The sequence below is a fragment of the Saccopteryx leptura genome, chromosome 9, assembly GCF_036850995.1.
Source record: "Saccopteryx leptura isolate mSacLep1 chromosome 9, mSacLep1_pri_phased_curated, whole genome shotgun sequence".
In the NCBI taxonomy this organism is placed as follows: Eukaryota; Metazoa; Chordata; class Mammalia; order Chiroptera; family Emballonuridae; genus Saccopteryx; species Saccopteryx leptura.
The window spans coordinates 37430396-37449683 of record NC_089511.1 but is presented as its reverse complement, the minus strand read 5'-3'; the positions used below and the strand labels follow the sequence as shown (position 1 = coordinate 37449683).

Below are 19288 nucleotides of genomic sequence, written 5' to 3'. Positions count from 1 at the left end.
GAAATTTCCAAGGACTGAGATGTGCACATGTATTATTCATGTGCTGAGGACACGGGCATCACAGCTCCATCCTGGCGGAGCCGGGGCTGGACCGTCTGACCGGAGGGCACAGCGCAGGGAGGCGAGATGGGTGAGCCTGGGGCATGAGGGGCCGCCCACAGCCTGGATGTGTCCCTCAAAGACATACCTAGACACACACACACACACACACACACACACACAGCTCCTTCCACCCGCACTGCACACAGACGCCGTCACAGCCTGGTCTCCACCTGCTGGGTGTGTGGCTGCGCGGAAGGGGTGAGGAAGGCCGTTGGCGGTCAAGCCCGCTACTTTACACAGCTCCGGCTAGAGCAGGCGGAGACAAGCTCAGCTCCTGGGGCCCTGGGAGGGCCTGATGTGGCGGCACGTGTGAAGAACAGAATGGGGAGCAGGGGTCTGTGGGCTGGGTCAGGCCCATCAGAAGTCTGAGTCAGACAAGCTTAAGTGGGCACTGGTGTGGGCATGAGAGCGAGCGGGTGTGTCTCAGCTGGTGAACAGAGGGAGCCCTCACTTTCTCACCTCCCTCCGCAGTCTTCCCCACCCGGCCCCGGCCGCGCACTCACCTGCCGCAGATGCAGGTGTAGGAGCTGTGGCGCATGCCGCCCCGGGAGTAGCAGTAGTGCTCGAAGAGGCTGCAGGAGAGGGGAGATGCATCAGGCGACGAGCCACAGAGTCTGCACACCCCCCGCGAGGCCTGCGCTCGCCTGAGCTCCCGGGAGCGGGTCTGGGAGGCTTGTAGCTGAAGCCGGGGTCAACTACAGGCCACACAAGCACAGAGATGAGTGTGGCGGGAACGAGCCCAGAGGAGCTTGCCACCTGCAACACTGTGGCGCTGTCTGGCCTCCCAGGCCCACTGGGAGGACAGCCCTGGCCCTGTGGGAAGAGGGGCTGCTATAGGGGTCACCGTCTCTGCAGGGCTAGAGGAAGTGTTCCCTGTGCTCCCGTCTCCAGTAGCCATACCCCACCCCACTAGCTGGGGCTCGACACCCAGCCAGGAGAAACACAAGGCTTCCCAGCCCCTGTGCTGGACTCACCTGAGGCCCTGGCCGGACCTCAGGGAGGGGCACAGGGAAAAGACAGCAGGAGCTTCTGGGAGCTGGCCTGAGGGTGAAGGCGAGGGCAAGGGGCCTGCAGATGGGGCCGCACAGCGCAGTCTCCAGACAAGCGGAGAGAGGCAGGGTCTGGGGTCGGGGCAGGCCCCGCTTCTCCCTGCTTGCGACAAGCTGCCGCCAGCCACATCCACACCATACCGGCAGTGCTGACCTCCACCATCCCATCGTAGCTGCCCAGCACTCTGGGGAGGCTAGGACGCCATCCCTTCCCTACCAAACGCTCTAGGACCTGGGAGTGGAGCTTGTCTCTTTGCGGCCCTCTGAGCTCCAAGAGCCCAGTCCCCACAGAACCCATCCAGAGGGGGGTGCAGGGCGACGGTGGGGGTGACCCTCACACCTCCTGAGGCCCGGGCAGCAGCTCAGGCCCCGCCGTCCAGGTGGCTCTGGCTGAGAAACAGGTCCAGGTGACCCTGCCCTGCCCACTTACTTCCAAGACAGGGGGACAAATCACAGGGCTGTGCCGCTACCCCCACCTTCAGGACAGCAAGGCTGCCCATGAGCACATTAAGTGGTGACCCTGCTCTGCACATTCGAAGCCTGTTTTAGAGAACGTTTATACAGAGGAGCCTGATCTTCCAGGCACTATAACCACAAATTATGTATAATTGTCATGACTGGGTATTAAGTAGTTGTTAGGAGAGATTCAACCAGCTTTCAGATTTGCCTTCATGATAACTGGGTGTCTGTGAATGAAATATTTCATTAACAGAAAAGATTTCAGGAACTGCCAGGGAGGCGAGGAGAACCCCACGCAAACTGTCATGGTAGAAGCGCTCAGGCGGCTGCCATTAACTTCAGCCTAGCAAGACCGAGTCACGGCCCAGCATGGTTCTCCACGTGGCAAGCCCTCCTGTCCTGCACCTTGGTAGGCAGCCTGGGGCGACACCGGCTCGGTAGCCTCTGCTCCCTACCTAGACACCAAGGCTCTGCACAGCGAGCTGCACTGAGTGGGAGATGCCGGACGTGCCTGGGTCCATGCTGCTCCCTGAGCCTTGAGAGAAGCTAAGAGGAAGCACACCTCTGAGGGCACACAGCCTCTCTGGAGGTGCTGGGGACAGCGGGCCTGTGCTGCAGCGGGAGACAGGCAGAGGGCGCCAGCGAGCAGACAGCTTGCTCCCAGCGGTGGCGGAAAGGGCGAGGGTGGCCCTTCTGCAGCCAATCCCTCAGCAGGCACTGCTCTCCAGGGCAACTGACTCAGAAACAGCCTTCATCATTTTCTTTTAAGAAAAGAGTGACTGAGCGTAAGAGGCACAACCTAGAGAAGCACCAGCCAAAGGATGCTGACCCCGTTTCCACCTGCAGTCGCCGCGGCCGTGCCAGGTCATCTCCGTCAGCCACGTGACAATCCCGCACGGCCACAGGAAGAGGCGAAAAGACAGGAGAAGCACCCCACGCTGCTGCAAGTTCACTCTGAAGTTCTTCGTCTTGGATATCAGCACCAAATTTTATTTTAATTAAAATGAACTTTTCTGACTTGATGCGAGGACAAGCTGGTGCTTTGGTGGCAATAACAGGTGAATGCACGGGGCCCGTGTTTTCTGCTCACACATCTCAGCAAACCCTCTCTGGGGCCTTGGCCTGAGCCGTGGGCGCACAGAGGTGCCCAAGCTCTGGGGCAAGTGCAGTGGCTCAGGAGGCCTGTGGAAAGATGCCAGTCTGACGTACTTCTGATTTTCGCGGGTAGGGGTGAAGAGCGGACGCTCTGAGCTGGATCCCAATGCTGGGCGTGAGGCTCGGCCGGAGCTCGGCCGGCACAGCCTGAGGACTGGCTGCAGCAGCAGAGCCAGCCAGTTCTCCCGGGAAGACCCCTCTAGACCTTTACAGAAAATATGGTAAACGGAGCCAGAAGTGGGTGTGCCAGACAGGCCTACCCACTGGCTGACACGGTCTCTGGCCAGATTCAGTCACAATGACATGATGATGGCAGAGCATGTAACCCCCCCCCCCCTAATACTCGCAGGTGCTGCATAAAATACAGTAAGCAGAGCTCCCAGGGCCGCTGGCAGTCTTGGGAACCTGAAGGTCTCGGCTTTCACTAACACGTGGGGACAGCAGCAAGACCTCAGACACAAAGGAGGTAGGGGACTAGAACTGAGCCCCACCCCTACACAAAGCTGGGGCCCTGGCAGGGAAGCACCCTCAGCAAAAGTGTAGATTGGATGGAAAATTCATGAGCTTCAAAGCAGCCAATCAGGAAGCTTGCCTGGGCTCTGGGGGAAAAAATAAAGAACATGCCCTCATATTTCATAGCATGGTCTGTCCTCCGAGGCGCTCAGGCTCAAGTGTGAACTTTCTCCATGGTTTGGAAACCCCCCAAAACCAGGAAATTAATGGAAATCTTGGTCCCTGACTGGTGACATCTGGAGCACCTGGCAGGAGCAGACACAATACCAAACTGGGCAGCCATACCCTTGACCCAGGCCAGCTAGGATATGCGCATGTGTGTGCTCATACATATGTACATACATGCACAGAGACACATGCATGCACACAAGAACACAACACAACATACATGTGTGTGTGCATACACATATATGCATATGTGTATACAGACACACATCCATATACACACCCCATACACACTGAAGGTGAACTCACAACCTGAAAACAGTTCACAAGAGTTGTCAGACACAACAAGCAGCAGGTTGAGCCCCACAGGACCTGTGACAACAGAATCCTCAGACAGAGACTATACACACATGGAAAATAACACCTAAGAATACAGTTTGAAAATAGACCAGGCAGATTTTATGACGAACCAAAACAAAACTAGAAATGTGGAGTGTATCCATCAGAGGACTCACCGCAGACAGGAGGACAGGGAGCAGTGTCAACCACCCCGGTGACTCCTGGCCAGTCTGGGACTCTCGTGTGCAGCGCACATGCTGTGCCGGGCCTAACTGTTCCCTCCTGCTCACCTGACGGAGGATGGGGCGGGGAGCACAAGGCTGGGCACGTGGCCCTGCAGCAGCAGGGAAGGGTGGGGTCTGCCCCCATTCCTGCCATCAGCTTCACAGACACCCTGGAGTTCTCCTCCACATGCCCATTCTTCTAACATCCTTGCCTATAAATTCCTCACGAGCAAGACACGGGTAGAAAATGCTTTGCACCCAGGCATAAATGAGAACCTTTAAGTAACCTGGGAGAGTCTGTGCTGTGAGTAACGAGGTGAGTGTAGTTACTGCTGCGACAGAGGGGCAGGCTCATTTGTCAGAGTCTAGAGGTGACTAGTGAGGCAGGGACAGCAGATTCTGGGACCCGGATCTGCAGGAAAGGTGTCTCCAGGGACAGTACCACTGGGCCTCCCTGGGGCCCACAAATCCAGCCCACGGAGCCCTCCTGGGCACATGACCCAGCTCCTGGCCTCTGGGGTTCATCATCTGATGAGGAGGCAGACACAATCCTACAAAAACACACTGACTCCCAAGACTGCGGGTGGCCGCCCCAGCAGCCAGTGTCCCAAGCTACCAGGGTAAGCATGAGCCAGCCCGGGAGGTCAGCAGGGGTGGTGGGCTGCACCGGCCACATCGCCCCCTCCTGGGCCGGGCCTGGGTGCACGGCGGGTTTCTGGGAGGCCAAGCTGGGAAGGAGATGAGCAGGCTGGCAGAAGCCACTTGGCCGAGCAGAGGGTCCAATTAGGACACGGGGTTAGGACCCTGGGTAGGGGCCAGAGTGTGGGAGCTGATGTGTTAGAAGTAAGTGCAGTGTCTTCTTAGGTCTGGGTGGCAGCCCGCCTGCCCTGTCCCTGCAGTCTCCTCACCGCTGTCCATCACTCCCTCAGGCCTGTGGGTTCCCCACTGCCCAGCCCTGTAGTCCCTGCCCTGGGCCCCACACCCAGCCTCCCGGGGCCCCACTCAATACTGACACCAAAGCCAAATCCCAGCTCTGCCTCTTATGTACCAGCTGTATGGCTTCTCCATGCCTCAGTTTCCTCATCTGTAAAGTGGGATACCAGAACCTTACTGGTACTATCCACATGCAGATGCATGGTATGGACACCCAATCCTACATGTGCCAGCACAACCAGGTTCTCTGTGGGGGGCCTTGGGTCCCCCACATGCAGGCCAGTGCATATGCAGCATTGCCAGGATTAACATGCATGTGCACTTGAGGCTTCCCTTGACACAGGGTGGCTCAGTACACAGTTCCTCCCCAGCTGCCTCTGCCCCCTCCCCATGCCGAGGGCTCAGCTGAAATACCCTGAGTCCAGGTCATTTAACAGAGTTCTCTACAGGCCTTCCGAGGAACGATGAGCTGGCAGGGATGGGGGGGAGGGCTGCCCTGTCCCTCCCCTGCCCCAGGCCCCTGGGTAAGGAAAGACACAGAGGACACTAGGGAGCCACCATTGGGACTCCAAGCATGTTTTAAATAAGCAAGCAGCAATCACACGGTCTGTCGCCAAGAATGGACTGATTTAAAGCCTTGGACTAACCCAGAAATGCATTATTAATAAGCCAGCGCTTACAGCAAGCTTCACGGCCCAGCCTGCACCGGTGCGGCACCGCCAGGGACGAGGACTGCCTGCGGTGGCTGCAGCGGCCGTCCCCCCACCACCAGCGACTCTCCTCCTGCCCAGTGTTCCCTGAGAGCCCTCACTCCCCCTCCCACTGCCCCTGCCCCTGCGCCAATCCTGGACCAGGCCCAACAGCACCTTCTAACCTGAGACCTATGTCAGGGGGTATGAGGGGGGTATGTGTCACCGGGCATCTTGAGCCTGCGTGGACCATTTTCACAGACAACTGGACGAAAGCAGATCTGTGAGCCCCACTCCCCGTCCAGGCCACGCTCCTGACTTCTCAGCTTCTGCCAGAGCACTCTCTACAGCACCTCAGATCTGGGGTCTGCCCTGGAGGGGAGGGGAGAGATCCGGGCCTGGGGCTAACGCAGAACTGAGCCAACACAGGCTCGCCTGCCTGCTCAGTCTGAGACTTGGGGCAAGTGACACAGCCCCTCCAATAAGACAAACCAAACAGCCACCTGCAGCATTTAGCATTTACGACAATCCTTCTGGGAGAGGAGCAATGCTCCTACTTCTCAGATGAGGGAACTTCCTTCCACTCAGAGCGGCAACGTGCGGGGGGTCGGGAACCCACGGAATCTGTGTGGAAGCTTGGAGTCCATGCACAGTTTCTGACTCAGCAGGATAGGGCTCCATACTCCGTGAACAGCGGGGGAGGCTGACTCTCTGCTACGCGTACCAGAGCCCTGGCCTCACATCTGGGCAGGGGGCCTGAAATAACCTGAAAAGGGTCTGCCAGCACAAAGGGCCCTGCGCAACCCCAGGACGGACTGGTGGAGAGGGGGAGCTGGTGCCCTGGGAGGGGCGTGGGGAGGCAGAGGCCTGGAAGGGGAGGATCCACCAACCGGAGGCAAGGACAGAGGAAAGACGGGGCTGGTCAAGGCAGGACGATGAGGAACGCCAGAGAGAAGCCACTCACTCTCACTCTGTCCCCAAGAGTGGCTTATCAAGGTACAAGATAATTAGCATTTTAATTGGATAATTGGGAATTCTAAATTGCCTATCTTGTATTAAGCATAACTGAGGACATAACATGACATTCAATTAACAAATATTCCCTTTTATTCTTGACATGCGTGATTAGTTTCTGAGTTCGTTGGAATTGGTTACTGGATAAAACACTCCTTAGGTTTTCCAAGCCCTGGCTGCATCAGACTGTTAATAAACTTAAATAACACATATGCGTATGTATGTGCACACACACACACACACACACGAATGAAAGAGATTCTAGAAATTCTCTACACATAGAAAATAATAAAAAAAAAATCACCCATAACCATATTCTCCAGAGATACCCTCTATTAAAATTTTGTTGATCAGCCTTTTAAGCCTTATTTACACATATGCACAGATTTAAAAACTTGTGAATTTTTTTTTTAAAGTCACCCTTTAACTGAAGTCTGACATACACACAGAAAGGGACTGAAAGGATAGGACTCAGCACCCTGACCTGTCACAAACTGTGCAGCCCAGGCCTCTCCAGGCAGCCCCCCCCCCCCCCCCCCCCCGCTCCACGGGGAGCCGGACTTCCCACACACAGGGTAGTGTCACCTAACCTGAACTTCACATAAACGAAATCAAACAACACGTCTTCTGCATCTGGCTCCTTCCACGGCTCCACGTGGTGCCGCTGGAGCCCGGGCAGTGCGAGCAGCTGCCGCTGTCTCATTCTCACGGTGTGCCACTGAGTGGCTGTGCCACAGAGGATGGTGAGCATGCTGGCTGTTTCCAGACTGCGGGTGTCACCAAGAGCACTGACCGGTCTTTGGGGCACGTGCGCACATGTCCCCATCGAGCATATGGTCAGGAGAGAAAACGCCGTGTCCTGGCACTTTGCAGAGGTTCAGCTTAGCAGATAGAGCCAGTGTTTCCACGTAGTTGCACCGATTATTCACTGGTTTATAACTTCTTCTACTTCGTACCTGTGCATGGGGCCAAACTTAGACGACAAGAATCTTCAAGGACAAAGGGCCCTACCCAGTCCTAGATGTCTCAGGGAAGGTTATTGCTCAAGTTCCTAGAAACAATAGATACAAGTCTATACTATTTTCCTTGTTTTGTTTTGCTTTTTGTTTTTTGACAGAGACAGAGAGAGTCAGAGAGAGGGACAGATAGGGACAGAGAGGAAAGAGAGAGATGAGAAGTATCAATTCTTCGTTGTGGTTTCTTAGTTGTTCATTGACTGCTTTCTCATGTGTGCCTTGACAGGGGGGTTTACAGCAGAGAGAGTGACCCCTTGCTCAAGCCAGCGACCTTGGGCTTCAAGCCAGCAACCTTTGGGCTTCAAGCTGGCAACCTCGGGGGTCTCGAACCTGGGTCCTCTACATCCCAGTCCAACGTTCTATCCACTGTGCCACTGCCTGGTCAGGCTATACTATTTTTCTTTTTAATGTTCTCACTATGTCCAGATTCAGAATATTTCTCACTAACACCACTTGACCCTGGTGTAGGCCGCCATCTTTTGCCTGGTCAATGGTGACAGTGGTCTAGCTGGGGCCCCCGCTTTAGCTCCACAAAGGGGTCATTTCACAATTTAAGGGACTCCTCTGTTCAAACCCGACCCTGACTTCCCGGGAGCAGACTGCCTCTCTCTCACTCTTGGGACCCGCAGGCAAGCTCCCACCTCCGGCTCACTAGACAAGCCCCGTTCTTCCTGCCTGGAGTGGCTGTCCCTGAGGGCCACAGCTTGCTCTCTTCTCCTTCAGGTCTCTCCTCCATTGCCTCCTCAGGGATGCCTGTCTTGAGCCCCTGGACAAAGAGTACACTCTCCTCTGTTAGCCTTCACCACTATCCAACATGTTATCAGTCCATCCGTCTGTCCGTCCGTCCGTTCATCTATCCGTCCATCCTCCCTCCTCCCATTACGCTGGGGTTTGTCTGTTGCCTCACTGCAGGGGTCCCGGTGCTGGAACCGTGCTGGTAAGCAGAAGGTTTTCAGTACATTACTGCTGGGTGACTGGACAAGTAAATGGTTTTTTGGGCAGTGCTACAGCTTATAATTTACTTAACCAATTTCATGCCACTAGATTTCTAGGCTGCTTCTTCCTCCATGTAATGTTAAACACCCATGGCCATATGCCCTTTCATTGTCTTCGGGCTAAATTGCAAAAAGTAGCATGACTGAGAATATGCACAGTTTTGAGTCTCAGCATGTTCTTCCAAATGGACCCCAGAAAACCCATAAGGGTTCTCAGGGCCCTGAGCAGTGCACCCCGGGGCCTGTGTGTCCACAGGACTGAGCACCCTGCAGACAAAACAAAACACTGTTTCCTTCTTTCATGATTAACTGGGGAGTCTGAACAGGCTTTATGTGTGTTTCCTCATATCGCTTTCTTTCTGAATGGCCTGTTTCTTTCTTAGAAAATTAAAGGTTTATCTTTTCCTCTTGATGCTTAAGGGATTCATATATGAAGGATGAAAGGGGTTCTGACCAACATCTATACAATTACTGGCCGGGCCCCATCTCACCCTCCCTAGTGTCTTCTCTGCTGATCCCCAAAAGGAGGACAGGGGCTGCAGACAAGCACAGCAGCCCCTATGGTAACGACACTCGGGAGCCCGCAGCACGCGGCTCCAGAGGGAAATCTCTGTCTGTGAACCTAGATTCCTTTGGCGCTGACACCCCTGGGCCAGTCAGGAGGCCCAGCGTTGGAAAGCCTTGCAAGAGCTGTGTCAACACACGCACAATTTGCCAAATGCTCTCTGCCTTATTCTGGGATCAATAACTGTTCACATCTGACCCAGTCTCACCGGTCCTTGCTGACGTCAGCAATAACACCTTCCTGGCCCCAAACTGAAAACTCTCCCTTTAAAAATGCACCAGGAGCCTGACCAGGCGGTGGGTGCAGTGGATAGAGCATCAGACTGGGACGTGGAGGACCCAGGTTCGAAACTCCAAGGACGCCAGCTTGAGCGTGAGGTCATCTGGTTTGAGCAAGGCTCACCAGCTTGAGCAAGGGGTCACTCAGTGTGCTGCAGCCACCTGGTCAAGGCACATACGAGAAAGCAATCAATAAACAACTAAGGTGTCACAACAAAGAATTGATGCTTCTCATCTCTCTCCTTTTCTGTCTGCCTGTCCCTACCTGTCCCTCTGTCTCTGCCACCAAAAAAAAAAGCACCAGGACACCATAGGAATCATTTAGGTCCAGTGACCAGGAAGGGGTGGAGGGAGATAACCCTTGTTTAACACAATTAAGAGGCTACTTCCCCCCATGAGACCCCAGCACACCCCTCCTGCCTCCCCAGGAAGGCACAGGGAGCCATCATGGGTGGGGCTGTGGAAAGGACTGGACAGGATGGGATTTCCTTTGAGCTAGTATTTCCCAAAGCATGGGATACACCGTTAAATACATTTTATACATTAGATATTTAGAGTGTTGACCTTCTACAATATTTATGGCAAATCATGCTGGGTTTCACCATGACAGAGATACAAAGCTTTCTTTAAAAAAAAACATTGTTTTTTCAAAAAAAAATAAATTATTAAGCTAATAAAATACTCTAGGTGTGAAAAGGATTTGGCAGAAATTGCGAGGGTTCACGTGAAAGATGGATGCTGGGAGATTCTGCTCTGAGCCTCTCTGAGGAAGAGCCTGTTTCTAGTTCTGGATGGGAACACTGCTCCAGAAGTTCCACAGTCCCTAGACAGCATGTGCCCTCTTTGGAAAAGAGCTGGAGGGGTAAGCTCAAAGAGAGCTAAGACTTCCCTGCGACCCACCTGCCCCCGCTGGCCTCGGACGCCAGGTCAGTACGGACCCTGTGGACAAAGGCCCAACAGGCCCCTCCAGGAACAAAGCCACTCCAGCAAACCTGGCTGCTGAGGTCCTCAGACGGGGAGGTGCCCAGCTCGCACCAGGCGAGTCTGCTCTGCCACCAAGAACAGACGAGGAAGAGCTTCTCCTCCACCCAGGTCCTGGCTAGAGCCTGGTTTGGCAGCGTTTCCACCTTCTTTATTTACTAGCTCATCATAAGGTCAGGCCATTGGATGGAGCCTGGTCAGGACAATGACGTCTCGCTGGGATGTCCACCCGGGACCACAGCTGTAGAGGACTGTGGGCGCCCAGCTCCTCCCCAATCCCGTCCGGGGCATCCCGGGAGGCACCACCAGCCATCAATTCTACCCGCTCTCCAGTGGAAGAAACAAAACCTGGGCCCTTCCACCAAACAGGTGTTTCCTAAATACTGATCCTGCGGGGACAAAGCCCGACTCCACCAGCGAAGGCAGGCCTGCAGCCCCGAGTCATTCCTTCCAGAGAAAGAGCCAGCGTTGCTTTCGGAGTCCCTCCAGGGTGTTGTGTTTTGTTTCTAGACTCCAGGGCTACTTTATTTCCAAACATCAAATTCCTTCCTCTCAGCCTTACAATCTTAAAACATTTCACAAATGTGTCGTTTCAGACAGAACATTCTCTGGAAAGCACGGTTTTAGATCAATTCCTCTCAGAAGTGGCAGACTGATGCACTGGCTCGCCCTCGCCAGCCGGCTCCAGCTCTGGGCAGCCGCTGGGAACCTCCTGCTGCAGCTCTGGGCAGCCGCTGGGAACCTCCTGCTGCGTCGGTGAGCTGCCCCTGGGCCCCAGCTCACGCTGATTCGGCTCTGGGTCCACGTACAGGTCCACATATTCCCTCCCACTGCCCTCTGCTCCCAGCTCTGAGGTGGGACAGGTGCTGTACCAGCCAGGCCCCCATGAAACACTCTACGTATTTTAAGCACAGGACACTGAATACAGGAAACGGGTCATAAGCAGGAGGCCGGGGCATTCCTTGGCTGGAGGGACCCGGGAGAACTACTGGTATGTCACTACAGCCCAGGATTCCTGGCCACCTGCAGGAAGGGAGGACCATGTATGCCTCACCAGGTGAGCACTACCCTGGGGCAGATTCTAAGCTTCCAGGAGCCACAAAGCCCAGGTTGAAGCCAAACCAGCAGTGGCAAGAGGCCCAGCCACCATCCGGTAGGGCCAAGGGCTGCATTTTATGGCGGCACAGCGGTTGTTCAGTTAGCCACTTGGCTGAAGGAATAACAGGAATGCTGTTTATCACTTTGAAAGACTTTATCCACTTATGAGGATAAATGGGGGTTACACTCACGCTGCCCCTACAGAAAGATCAGCCCTGAAAAGAGGTACCGCTGGTGGGGATGCTCCGACCGAGAGGCGGGGAGGGGGAGCAACGGGGCCGGGGGCCTTGTCTGGCAGTGGCCTCCTCAGCATGGCGGGGGCCGCATCGATGCCCCTTAGGAACTTAGTGGGGCCTTAGCCATGGTTCAGGACGGCGAGGACCCATTCGGGGAGTGACGCCACCTTCCGGGGCCTCACACCCTCTCACCTCAGAGAAAGAAGACGGGAAGGTGGGAGAGCCACAGGTGCCGCCCACATGTCCCCAGCTGTCGGCGGGAGGGCCACGCTGGGTCTACAGAGGACGGGAGAGGCGGTTTCAGAACGAACTCATGTGCTCTGAACATCTCCCCTGCCAGCCTCCCAGAAATGCGGGGCAGATCCCTAAAAATATATTTTCCAACCCCCCCACGAATTTAAATTTTTGGTAACTTAAACCTATTTATCAATAGCTAATTAACAAGGTCTAAGTCCTATGATGACAGGGTGATTAAACTGTTTTTGAAATAATCCATTTTTAATTAAAATGCTATCCTCTCTTGGTTTCTGGATAGCTTCAAAAAGAGCCTTAACAGATGTCTTGTTTTTAAATACACATCATATAAAGCCAATCATTAGAAGAATTCATGCTTTTAATTATATTTTAATTATTCTTTGCCTATTGATGCAAAGTTAATACTCTTTCTTTGTGGTACTAAGACTGCTAACCAAGGCCAGCAGACAACCAGCTGGAACTCTCCCGTGCGTGCAACTCTGCACTGTGTGCGCCACGGTAGCAAAGGTGCGCGTGGGAGCTGCCTGCCCTTGGCTGGCGGTGCGGACCCGCCTGGGCCGCGCTCCCGGCTCCCCGGCCTGTAACAGACCCGCTCCAGGAGGAAGCACTGGGTCGCATGACGGGGGTCTAGGTTTCCCCTCCAGTTCAGCCCTAACACCAACATCTCCACTCCCCTCCCTGCACACATTCTGAGGCATCTCTCTGGGGTGACTCATGTAAGCAACCAACTCACCCACTAAAATTCAGGAACCTTACAAAACGTAATGAGAGCTTGGAGGATGAGGAAGAGGGCCCACACGGTGAAGGTGTGTGGTCCCATCTGCCTGGCTGGCCAGAGCAGGGGTCTGGGCATCCATATACCACCCAGTGTGCCCTAGTGCTCCCTTCCAGGCTCCACCGGAAGGCCATCCAAGACCACCCACTGCCTGCAGCCCGTCAGGCCCAGGGGTACTGCAGCCCCTTCTCACTGCTCCTCCCAGCCCACCTGGCTGCCCTGACAGCCTTTAACCAGGTTGCCCTGTGGCCCACCTGCCTCCTCAGGAGGTAGTGGCTGGAGGGGGTCTTACCATCAAAAGCCCTTCATAGGTAAGGCCTCCCCCATCTTCTCTCTCTCTCTCTCACACATACACACACCCCTCATGGCTTTTAGTATTGCATATGGCTGTGCCACAGCACCTGAACTTTCCCTTACCACTCCTAGAGGCAGGCCCTAGTCATCCTGTTCCCAGCGGGGCACAGTGATGAGCACACAGTAGGTCCTCAGGAAAGGGTAACAGATGGCAGGGATGGTTGGCCTGAACATGCCTAATGATCAAAACAGAACATGCACACTCATGTGTGTACATGCACGCACACACATCCCCACATACAGCCGTAGCCCCCATCTATCCGAGAGAAGCTCTGGTGGGCCCTGGCCATGTGCTCACCACTCCACCTCTTTTCTCTGGGTGTATTTCTCAGCCTGCAGGTAGCTGACTCCAATGGGAGTGTGAAAGGAAGTGATGTGGGCCACTTCTAGTCCAGGCTTTTAAGAGTGGATTTAAGATCTCTGTGCTTTCTCTCCCCTTCTATTTTTTTTTTTTTAGATTTTATTTATTGATTTTTGGGGAGAGGGGAAAGAGACAGAGACAGAGGAAGAGTGAGAAAGAGGGGGGAGAAACAGGTAGCATCTACTCATAGTAGTTGCTTCCTGTTTGTGCCTTGACCAAGCAAGCCCAGGGATTCAAACCAGCAACCTCAGCATTCCAGGTCGCTGCTTTATCCATTGTGACACCACAGGCCAGGCCTCTCTCCCATTCTCAAAGGCCACAGACTCAGGCAGCCTCGACACTGTTGGGGGACAGCTATGGGGCTGCCTCAGACTGCAACATAGGCAAGAAATAAGCAATCCCTGTACTAAGCCATTGAGAATTGGGGTTTTGTTATTGTAGCAATGGCTATCCTATGCTGACTAACACAGATAGCAATTTAGAATATAGTAAAGTAGAGTTTTAAGTCCATGGGGCAAAAACATTACTCCAAAGATAATAGGTCAACTGTTTATTTTGAGGGGACAAAAAAGCCAGAATCCTTGTTTATTCATCACCTTTAAATGCAGTTTAGATAGAGTTAAAATGGAACTCATATAAAAAAATGGAACAATGTGGCTACATGGATATGTTATACTGTACACACCAGTGTTTTAAATATTTCATAATTGTACAAAGAAATAATTTCAAAAAGAAATTCATATCATAAAGATAGAATAAAACATATGCAAACAGTTGAACTGTGTTGAGTTAGTAGAAAAGGCTTTTGTAATTATGCAAAAGACAAACTATATAGGAAAAAAATAATTTGACTATACTTCAAATTTCTGTACTCCAAATTGGGGAAAATATTTTGATAACTAGAACAATAACATGAATAACCCTATTGTAAAGTGCTGTTGTATATCAGTAAGTCAACTAGAAATGTCTCCACAGCAAATGGCATCACAGACAGACAAGCCACAACGACAGATGTCCAAGAAATACTTGCGAGAGAAGTTTCACCGCACTGGTAATCAAAGAAGTGTAAATAAAGGGGGGGGGGGAATATTACTTGTCTTTTATCAGAATGGTAAAGATGAATAATAAAATACAATTAATTTTGAGACCCAAGTGGGCACACAGGCACTCATGGGGGTATGTGTGCAGGTGTGTGTGCGTGTGTGTGTGTGTGTGTGTGTCCAGCTCAGTGGCTGAGAGTGTGGCTTCTGTAGAGAGAGCCACCTGGCTCCTCCAAAACCCATCTGTCCGCTGTGGAATCTTGGACGAGTTCCTTAAAGCCCTCCTGACTGTGTCACTCCCCACCTCATGGGATTAAATGAGAAAACCCCCAGGAAGCATGTTGTACATGCTCACCAGACATTAACACTATCCACAGCTGTGCCAGAGAACTAGGGGGCAGTTTGCTTTTCTGCACTGAAAGCCCCCCCCCCAGCAAATCCATTTGCAGGAATTTACCCCAAAGAGATTACCATATAAATACCTAAGAGGTGGAGAGATAAGGATTGTCACAGTGGCAAGTGGGAAACCACTGGCTGTCCCCAGTGGAGGACTGGTTAAGCGGATTATGGTGGGGCCCCACAGAGGCAGGGCGCCCTAGTTCCCACAGGAGGAGGATCACACTCTGCTAGTGTGACCCCAGCAGATCAAAGCCTCTCCGCGCCCCTGGAAAGATCCAGAGAGCTTGTTTGCTACAGCAACAGGGGTTAGTGACCCTCTGCATCACAGAATATTACTCATATCTGGTTTATAATGCTCTGTACTGACTGAATTTCCTACTGGCATATGTAATACCTTTTCATCAGTGTAAACCAATTTTAATTTTGAAAATATTTTTTGGAAGAAATGGAAGCTGTCTGTTAAAAACCGGCTCCCCTGGACCCAGCCTTGTCCTACCGGCCCCACCAGACTTCTTTCCTTTTGTCCGAGTGGACACACGGCCACAATCTAGGACGCTTCCACAAAGCTGCCACAAGGGGTCGCAAGTGCATACCACCTGCTACCCACACAAAGCACCTTTGAGAAACTTTCAGCCTGGCTTTAGGGACCACAATTCAGAAACAAATATAGGCAAGGCTCTTTGGTATGAGATGTGGAGAATCTAAGCCATAAGAATGTTGGCTCAGCTTTGCTTTAAAAGCCCACTTTTCTTCCTTTGGCATCACATTCAGTGGCAAAACCTCTGTCTACATAAGGAAGTATCCCTCCTGTGTGTGAGTCGGGATGTCAGATGTCAGAAAGTGGGTGGAAAATGGCTTCGCCTTCTCCCTCTGGCTACTCATACCACACTCACTGCCCACCATGGACCACCCACCCCCAGGGAAACACTAGTGACTCGGGCTCCCGCTAGAGTGGAGCAGCCAGAGACAGGATGGGGGCAGATACGCAGCTCTGAAGAGCCTCTGGTCTGTCGCTGGGAGAATCTAGCTATCCACCTGCCCTGGGAACAGAGGAAAGCCTCTCTGCAGAGAACCAGCTACTGTGAATGGATCTGAGGGGCACAGGGCAAATCAGCTAGAATGTACAAAGCTTGACAGTCACTAAATGACCCTGGACAGAAAACGGTTCGGCAAAGAGCTTGGATCTGAATTGAGTTTCCATTCACAGCTCCTAAACCCCGGGATGAAATGCCTTGCTATACAGCAAAGGTGGGAAGTCGGGGCTCCCTGCACATGCAGCCTGGAAACAATGATCCTAAGTCACATGCATGTGTCTTCTAGAGGCACCTTGGCTCCCTCAGCTGTAGCACCTACAGCGGTGGTTGTACGTGGTGGCAGGCCTGACCTCCCTGCCCGCAGTTAGGTGTTCTGCGGGAAAATACCTTAAAGGAATTCCTCCCACCCCAACTCTGGGATAACCGGTGGTCCCAGAAGCTACACAATCACTTTCATGTGGCCCCCAACCAATTCTAAGCCTTATGAATCCAACTGTCTATCCTGGCCTTCCTCCCCTGGGGCACAGAACGTGCTCAATGATGCATCAGGGTCACCCTCCCCAGAGACTTCAATAACAAGGCAAGAGGTTTCCTTATGAAATTACTGTAGCCTGGTCGCTGGTTCTTGCCTCTTCCAGCACGGGCAGGTGTTTCACCCTCAGAGCTGGAGCTCTCCATTCCCTGCTCAGGGGGCATTCCCACTCCACAAACACACAGGCCGTGCCAAGGTCCCTGAGACTATCTTAGAATAATGATGCTCACTTGGTACCTCCAGGGGATTTAACTAATTTATAAGGCAATTTTAATAATAACTATATATTAATTTTACATTTCTTTTTTACCTATTTCAGTGGCTATGAACTGTTAGGAATTAGGTGATATATTACAATAGGCTTCAGGGACTTTTTATTAACTAATGCCCCATATATAAAAACCTTCCTGTCAAATGAGAAACATTAAGAAATGCTGTCCCGTTTTATAATTGCTTCTAATAGACTCAGTATTCAGGTCCCGGCCTTAACAGACAGCCCAGGCAGGACTTCCCTAAATTGCATTTAACTTCTCATTTTCTTTCTGTCACCGGCCGACAGAATAATTCTGAAAGCACGCAAGCGGTCATTTCACCATGTCAGCCTGTAGCTCCTGTGCCTGTAAATTTCGAAGGTACAAGGACCACTCTGGACTGAGACCCTCAGCAGCCTGTCTGGCCGCGTTGTCTTTGAAGCAGCCCTGTTCTGTGGTGTTTGTTTGTTTTGTTACCCTATTTATTGAAATATACATAAAGTGCATGCACCTTAGGTTCCAGACTGATGAAATTCCACAAACCCTAGATCAAGACCCCCTGGAAGGTGCCATCACCACCCCGTCCTCTGCCCCTCCGTCACCACTCCCTGCTGGGGACTTTGTATAAATGGAATGACAGCACGTACCCTTGAGTCTGGCTTTTTTTGCTGACACTGCCCTCCTGAGAGCGTCTATGTTCCCAGAGCAGTGATAACATGTGCATCCTCACTGCTTGAAGGTAACTGCTGGACCAAACACCAGAGTTTACGCACCTCCACGGGTGGGCTCTGCGTCCCCCAGTTTGAGACCACTCCCAGCCCACATCCAGGACATTCTCGCATGTGTCTTTGGAGTGTCTGCTGTGGGCCAAGTGGAATTGATGGTCTACAGGTATGGGCTGCTCAGCTTTGGGGGATGCTGCCTGTTGTCTTCTGGGGGTTGTCTCAGCATCTGTTTTTTGTCTTTTCCCCCCTGGCAGGGAAAACACTTTCAAGTCCATTGTTTTGTGAATCAGAGACTTGGACCCGAGCATCAGGCCTCAGAGCGCAGCATCAGGGCTGGGGAAGGCGGGCCCTGCCAGCCTGCAGCCTCCCAGGCACGCAGCTCCTCGGCCAGCGGGCATATCAGGCAGGCAGGGCCTTCTCCTTATGTCAGGCCTATCTAATGGGACAACAGTACATCTGGCCTTCCCTAGGGGCCAGGGGTGAGGACATGATCCTGGAGGCCAGAGATGAACACTGATGTCCCCTTAGAGGTAACTGTCTTCGTACAACAAAGACCTCTAGAGAAATGGGAACTTGATCAGGGAAGAGATGGGGGAGGGGCAGTGCAAAACACAAACCCCTTCAACTAGGGGAGAAAGCTGCCAGCTGGGGGCGACCTGTCCCGTCCTGTTCTGTCCCGAAGTGGCTGGGAAAGGTCATGGCCTGTGGGTGGTTGCTGAGCCTCGGAAACAGGGTCAGGAAGGAGGCAGGTGGAGCACAGGTGAGTGCCTGCCTCCCTGCTCTGAGTGAAGGACTGAGACAGAGCCCCCGGGCAGCACACGCAGGACACGGACAAACACAGGGCAGCCTGCAGAGGAGTGACCAGATGGCCGCCCCCACGGGGAAAAGCCCCCGCCAGGGAGCAGGCCCCTGCAGCACATGCAGGACACTGACAAACACAGGTCATCCTGCAGAGGAGTGACCAGATGGCCGCCCCCACGGGGAAAAGCCCCCGCCAGGGAGGAGGCCCCTGCAGCACACGCAGGACACTGACAAACACAGGTCATCCTGCAGAGGAGTGACCAGACGGCCGCCCCCCGGGGAAAAGCCCCTGCCAGGGAGCAGGCCCCTGCAGCACACGCAGGAAGATCAGAGCATGGGCTGAGGGTCAAGGTGGGACAGAGGAGGTGGCCAAGTGTGGGCGGCTGAGGCGACAGCTCCCTCATCTAGCCGGCTCTCCCAGACAGAGGAGAGAAAAGGCCCGGCCTCCCACGGCTGCAGGAAAGCCACGGCGCTTGGAATCCTTTGTTTTCATTTCCAAACTCAAAGGGCCCTGGGCTGAGGGTCTGATCCCGACTCAAAGCCACAAGGGGACCCCTGGCAAGCCCAACACAGAGATGCCTCAGCTGTGACTGCCCAGGGGGCTTGGAAAATTGAGATCCAGAAGCCAGTTTTAGAAGTTTATGAATAATAAATGCAATTAACGCGATGGAAAACAGAATCTGGAAGCCAAGCTGAGGCGCCAGGGTGGGTGACTCACCGGTCACCTCCCTTGTCACTTCCAGTTGCCCAGTCCCCTCAGAATGAACAAGTGTCAGGAGGTGGGGGGCACTAAATCCTCACTTGGCCACAGCCCAGGACAAAGAGCAGTCGGGATCTGGATCTGACCGGGGGATAAACGCCCCCTAGAACCCACTCCCTTGCTCGGCTCCAGACAGGGCTCCCCCAGTGGCAGGGCTCCCGGCCCGAGCGTGCCTCCCTGGCCCCAGCGC

At 53.4% G+C, this 19288-nt stretch overlaps 1 protein-coding gene across 1 annotated transcript in view; it reads right to left on the bottom strand.

Moving 5' to 3' along the window:
• Positions 1-19288, bottom strand: part of PEPD (peptidase D) — a 121535-nt gene that overhangs the window by 23451 nt on the left and 78796 nt on the right. Inside the window, exon 10 of the mRNA XM_066349220.1 lies at positions 606-674. Coding sequence (XP_066205317.1) covers positions 606-674 — 69 coding nt within the window. The remainder of the gene's footprint in view (positions 1-605; positions 675-19288) is intronic.